The 6,139-nt window shown below is 37.5% G+C and overlaps 1 protein-coding gene across 3 annotated transcripts; it reads left to right on the top strand.

Annotated features, from left to right (window-relative positions):
* Window positions 1–4,018: 4,018 nt before the first annotated feature.
* LOC145063566 (F-box protein At5g03100-like) lies at window positions 4,019–5,889 on the top strand. 3 transcript variants are annotated; one of them, XM_079011161.1, is made up of 5 exons: window positions 4,019–4,206; window positions 4,273–4,312; window positions 4,419–4,507; window positions 5,362–5,466; window positions 5,555–5,576. In XM_079011161.1, the coding sequence occupies exons 1-3, from the start codon at window positions 4,044–4,046 to the stop codon at window positions 4,444–4,446; spliced, it is 231 nt and encodes a 76-aa protein (XP_078867287.1). In that variant the 5' UTR covers window positions 4,019–4,043; the 3' UTR covers window positions 4,447–4,507; window positions 5,362–5,466; window positions 5,555–5,576. The 3 variants fall into 3 exon arrangements, with proteins under 3 accessions (XP_078867287.1, XP_078867286.1, XP_078867285.1); XM_079011160.1 differs by having other exon boundaries at window positions 4,419–5,466; window positions 5,555–5,889; XM_079011159.1 differs by having other exon boundaries at window positions 4,273–5,466; window positions 5,555–5,889.
* The last annotated feature ends 250 nt before the right edge of the window (window positions 5,890–6,139 follow it).

The raw sequence follows: 6,139 nt of genomic DNA, 5'->3' as shown, positions 1-6,139 counted from the left end.
TGCAGGGGCTCATTGGGGCTCAAAGTCTTCCCCAGGGTATTCCACCAACGCACAACACCTCCTCGGAACTGACGCACTGCAAATGTGGTCTGTAGTTTTCCTCTGCAACCGCAGATCATGAAGGCTAACTCCATTTACGAGATCCAATCCACGACCCCGATCGGATCTTCCTTTCCAATGAAAGTCGATGGCTTGCAAGTCAGAAAATCCTTGTACTTGCATCCATTCCTCTCGACTCCGTCATCTGGTTGTTTTGTCGAACTATTGGTGGGTTGACTTGACCAACGGTTCCACTGTAGTTCCCCTCCTCAGTTTGCCCTTCGTTCAACTCAAGATGTTCGATCTGTATGGTCGCTTCCTCTCAATTTTGTTGGAGCAAATGTCTGGTTTCCTCCATTTGACGATCCAACATCGCCTGGATCATCTCTTGCACTCCGGCCATCGTTATTGGCTCGCAGCGGCTACCACAACCGGTATTTGCTCAATCACTGGGGGTTGGTTTATGTTCCCATTTGCATTCCCGTCTCCACTGCGGGTTCTTGCCATTTTGATCTATACACTGAATAAGGTGAATTTAGATCTTTATTTAGGACTGATGTTCAAATCATCCTTATCTCTCCGAAACGTTTACATGCTAGTTCTAATATCGTAGTCGTACATTTAGAATCCTAAACACATAAGGTTTCCAGATCCGGTCGACAACAGACCGTAGATCCAAATAAATAATAGCATATAAGGCACAAAGCATTTAGCACATAAAAACATTTTAGGCATAATTCCTAAAATAAGCTAGTGCTCACATCTCACAATTATGGCTTAGCATTCTAAGTTTAAGTCTAGAAATCCTACAAATTCCTAGTCCGCTTAAACTAATGCTCTGATACCAACTGTGACATCCCCATTTTCAAGACCAGAAAAGACCAATTTTTGTTTATGCTTTGTTTAAAAATCAGAGTAACATTTTAAATAAAAGTGTTGCGGAATTTGTCCCAAACACAAAATATGATAAAGATTTATCAAAAGCATTTCCATAGAAATGTATTTCATTGAAAAGACTTGGGATGTCATGTTCGATACAGATCATAAGCATAAATAATACAGCATAGGCCTTACTATATTATTCCGTATTTACAGGCCTAAAATCTCTTAATCTCTCATCCCAAGACATCACATCTCTGCTCATGCACCACTACCTGTAATACAAGAAACTGGGTGGGTCAGGCTTGGGAGCCTGGTGAGCACATAGGGTTTTCAACCCACAATAAATAAGTTTATTAACGTTATCAAACCAAACAAACCCGATTACCCATTCCCGTTATCCTCACTTTACGTCCCTAAAACATCTAACACAAGGGACCTAGTCTAAGGACTATCATCGGGGTGGACACTACTGCTAAGCGGATTCCTCAACAATAAATGTACTTAAGGCAACCATGTGGGGATGGAGTACACCTGGTGAGCACACAGTTCAAATAAACACCTATAGGTTGCAAGCCTGCTAGTGTTCCACTGGACTGTCTAGAATAGTCTGTGGTCGTCATGTATACTCCGCTAGATGACTAGATCATCAATAACATCTATAACGAGGCCTCTCATCATTTTATTTTGTCACACAACGACTATTATATCTACCCATGTTTTACCCAACACATTTTGTAGATATAAAATACGTATACAGTTTAAATCATTTAAAACATGTATAAAATTGTTCATCCAATATAGATAGCAAGTATACAGATAATATGCACACACAACACGTAATTTATATAAATACTTCATATCTATGTGTAAGCTGAAAGTAACTATGCACTCACCTGAAAGGTGGTGACTCAGCACTCAGACAACGCTTCGATACTCTCAAAACAATTTTCCTTCGATAAAACCTAGTATCAATAACACTAGGGTTTAGTCTAACGATAACCGCTACAAATTAATAGCCTGACTATTATTGCTATTATATAAGCGTTAAACGATACTTATATAACTCATAATAATAGCCCAAATAATTATTTTAAGGACCTAATAGCATTACTATAATTATTTGAAAGCTATATTAAAAATTGCGTAAGCGTAGGTCACTTACAACGGGTTTTAAAGAAAACCGGGCTTTGCTCGGAACAGCGTTTCGAAAACCGAAAGACCCTTTTTCTCGGGACTCCGGGAGCCTCGGGGCTTCCTTTGGGTGCTAGGGGTTTTATCTAGGGTTTAGGAGTGGTTTGGAGCCTTAGAGAGAGAAAGAAACTAGAGAGAGAATGAGAATTGGTGTGATTTGCTCGGCAGCCCTCGCAGGTATTTATAGCCGCGAGCCTCGGACGTACGCTGGGCGTAGTCCTCGGCTACGCGGGGCGTAGTCTTCGGATAAGGCCCAGCTCGGATCCAACTGTCTCGCACTCCGGAAGAGGATAAGGACCGAAGGTATGCTGGGCGTACCAACCTCGGACGTGGGGCGTAGAGTGAAGGAGGAGACATGTCTCCATTTGGTGTGACTTTAGCGATCATCATCGGACGGCTGGCAAAGTGCCACGTCAGCACTTTCGCATCAGGTCTCGCAAATTCGACTACAAACTTTAAAAATTCGTAACTTTAGCGTACGAGCTCCGTTTTCGACGTTCTTTATATCCACACGAAGGTGGGAACATACTCTACAACTTTCATTTAGACTCCGTCGGCTAATTTTGACTTTATTTTAAAAGTTATATTATTAACAAGCCGGGACATGATTGGTCCGTTAAAAATTCATAACTTCTTCATCCGACGTCCGTTTTCGTCTGTCTTTTTATCGCTGTGCTACTATTAACGAGATCTTCGATTCTCGTTTAGGTTGTGTTGGCTAAAAACCGCTCGATCTAATATTCGAATTTCGGGCTGTACACTGCTAAACCGAAACTTCGAAAAATCATAACTTCTTCATACGAAGTCAGATTTGGGCGTTCTTTTTATGGACGCTCTTGGTTTAACGTATTCTACGAATTTCGTTTAGATTGCTAAGGCTAAATCTCGCTTTATCGTAAATTCACTATTTACGCTTCTCGGTATCATGTCGGTTCCGTCGCGTAACTTCGACAGGTCATAGCTTCTTTGTTATAACTCGGATTCGACGTTCTTTATATCTCCAGAATCCTTGTTTCGACCACTACAACTTTATGTAAAGATATCGGGCTTATCTCACACTTTAATTTTGACGCTTATTTTTATCCTTTATTAATTATATCTTTATAATTATGTAATAAGCACACAAATACACATAATTCACATAGAATTCAAATATTTCATCTTTATTACTTGAAAAAGATTACAATAGTTGACCTAGACTATTACATTGTCTAAAAATGTTTAGCCCCGAAACCCGAGCATTACATACGGTCACCCATGTGAATAGCTTCCAACCAATCTTTTTTGGTACTTTTAAGGAAAAACTTATCGGATATCCAAAATTGTGGAACTTGAGGATAAAAGACCATCAAAACTACCGAGTGAGGAGTTAATGCATTTACTCTCTTTATGGCGTGCAAGGAATAAGTAAGGAAAACCTCCACATCGGCTGGAAGGATAATGTTCTAAACGTTTGATATTTAACAAAATCCTCTAATAAAACTATATTATCCAAGTTAAATGACCACATGGTCAAAACAACAAAGTTTAGTGACCAATTAAAGACATAATTAAGTGATTTCATGCGGTATCTATAAATGGTAATTTTAAACATTGGTTAATTATGGATCATAAAACAAATATTAATATGAGAATTTGTATCATATTTTATTTTAAAGCTGAGGGGAGTAACGCAAAACTTGGGTTGTATAATTAGTTAATTACCCTAATTGAGAGGGTGTTTGAGATATTTTAAAGTGACTTTTCACTTTTATCTTTTTCTAAAAGTTAAAAAGATGTTTGGTAATCGACTTTTCTAACTTTTTGAATAGAGTAAATGACATCTTTTTGAAAAGTCAAGGCATCCTGAATTTTTTATTTTTTACAAAATTTCTAAACTAAGCCAATTTAAATAGGGGGAAAACAACGAGGGCTCAGTTGCCACCACGAAGATGTTCAAAGAAGAACCAAATCAACCTAAAATTGCCCATGAACGGATTAAGTTTCAACAAATCCTTGAGAAGGGAGAAGAGGATGGAATCAGTGCGTTGCCCGATTCCTTGCTTCTTGAAATCCTTTCTCGTTTACCCTCCACAAAACACGCCATTAGAACAGGTACACTCTCCAAGCAATGGGCACATCTTTGGACTTTCGTACTTACTCTGATTTTCACACCTGCAGATCTTTCCGAAAGTCATCGTCTCCAAAACCCTAACTTAAGGTATGATTTTGCATTATTGGTGGACAAAACCCTAACTCAGTGTCGACAATCGAAGCTTAAGAAATTCGAAGTGTATATCTATTACGATATCTGATTTGAATCGCAGTTCAACAACTGGATTCAACATGCTATAAGTTGTAACGTTGAAGAGCTTAAGTTGAGGTTTCTGTATACGAGAATTGAAGCTGAGTTTCGGTTAGATAAATTTTCTTTCATCAATTCTTGTTTTACTGATATGAGATTAGTAGGGTGCAAGTTGAATCCAAGTGGGGCGATTAGTTGGAAAAATCTTAAGAGTTTGTGTATTTCTTATATGAATTTAGATGAAGGGATGATCGTAAATATATTATCCGGGTGTGTTGGAAACTTTGATGTTGGAAGATTGGTTTGGCTATAGTGGGCCCGATGTTACTTCAGATGATGAATCTGAAGACGATATCATCCAAATCAATGCTTCTAATAGTTTATTACTAACTCAATGTCCTCAAGTGAACCTCAAGAAATTCAAAGTTTTATCTGAGTTGGATATTACGTTTGAATCCTAATTCAACAGTTGGATTTGTTATGCTATAAGATGCAACGTTCAAAAGATTAGTTTAAGGTTCTGGAATACGGTATTCGGATATGAGTTTATGTTAGATCAAACTTTTTTCACGAGTTTGTGTTTTACTAAGCTGAAATTAGATGGGTGCATGGTTAATCCAGTTGGGGCGATTAGTTGGAAAAATCTTAGGAGTTTGTCTATATCTTATTGGAGTTTAAATGATGATTTGATTGAAAATATATTATCTGGAAGTCCTGTATTGGAAACTTTGGTGTTTGATGATTGCCATGGTTATAGGCATCTCCATATTACTTCAAAGAATGTTAAAAAGTTGGTGTTATCTAGATACCGGGATTATTATGCTAAATCTGAAGTCGATATTGTTGAAATCAATGCTCCCAATATTTTATCACTAACAATCAAAGATGATTTGGTGTTGCATAAGCTTTTGTTGGTAAATGTGTCTTCTTTAGTCAAAGCTAACTTAAATTATACTCGTTCAAAGATCGCGCAAACAACTCCTACAGAAGTGGAAGAAGAGATGCTTAAAGGATTTATAATGAATCTTGGCCATGTCAAGGAGCTTAAAATTGGGATTTTATGTTCTAAGGTCAAATTTCTTTTGGTTTTCCATTTTTGATAAACTTGTTTTAATCAATGATCCTAATATATTATCACTTGTGTTCTTTTGTTGGCAGGTTCTTTCTTGTTTGCAAGCTAAAGGTTTCATTTTTCCATCAAATGTGATTCCTGAAGCTATCGAGATTAACTGATTAATGATGCTTTGAGTTCATGTTTAAGAATTTAAGTTATGGTGAATTATTTTCATCTATTTTCTGTTCTGTTTTGTATAGTAGTCTTGGTAGTTGGTTCCATTGGGTTGTGGGATCATTTATTTTTAAAATATTGACTGATTGATTGTTTTTTAGTTATAGTGAGTTATTATTAGTTGTTACTCAAAAGCATCTACATCTATTGTAGTTTTGAAGCTTCATTTTTGTTGGTAATATCTCATCTTCTATGAGTTTTGGCATTATATTGAGCAAAAATTGGTAAGCTTTTGTCTTGACCAACATATGGATCGAACATAATTGGTGTTGTGGTGATATATTGTTGACTTTTGGACTTTGATGTTGTTTATATTGAGAAGTCGTAATGTATGCAAGAGTTTCTATCTAGGGATGAGCAAAGGAACCGACCCGGCCCGGGAACCGAAGTTGGCCGAAATTAAGAACCGAACGGGACTGCCAGTTCCCGGATCCTACCGGTTCTTGCCGTGTCTT

This window comes from Lactuca serriola, chromosome 7 (genome assembly GCF_051521515.1).
Source record: "Lactuca serriola cultivar US96UC23 chromosome 7, Lser_US96UC23_V15, whole genome shotgun sequence".
In the NCBI taxonomy this organism is placed as follows: domain Eukaryota; kingdom Viridiplantae; phylum Streptophyta; class Magnoliopsida; order Asterales; family Asteraceae; genus Lactuca; species Lactuca serriola.
This window is presented reverse-complemented; position numbering and strand designations above follow the sequence as displayed.

What these genes read in the sequence shown, in the direction of transcription:
- LOC145063566 (XM_079011160.1), top strand. Translation starts at nt 4,945, where the DNA reads ATGTTAGATCAAACTTTTTTCACGAGTTTGTGTTTTACTAAGCTGAAA. An exon ending in TTGGGATTTTATGTTCTAAG is followed by an intron (nt 5,467 to 5,554) that starts GTCAAATTTCTT and finishes TTTTGTTGGCAG; the next exon opens with GTTCTTTCTTGTTTGCAAGC.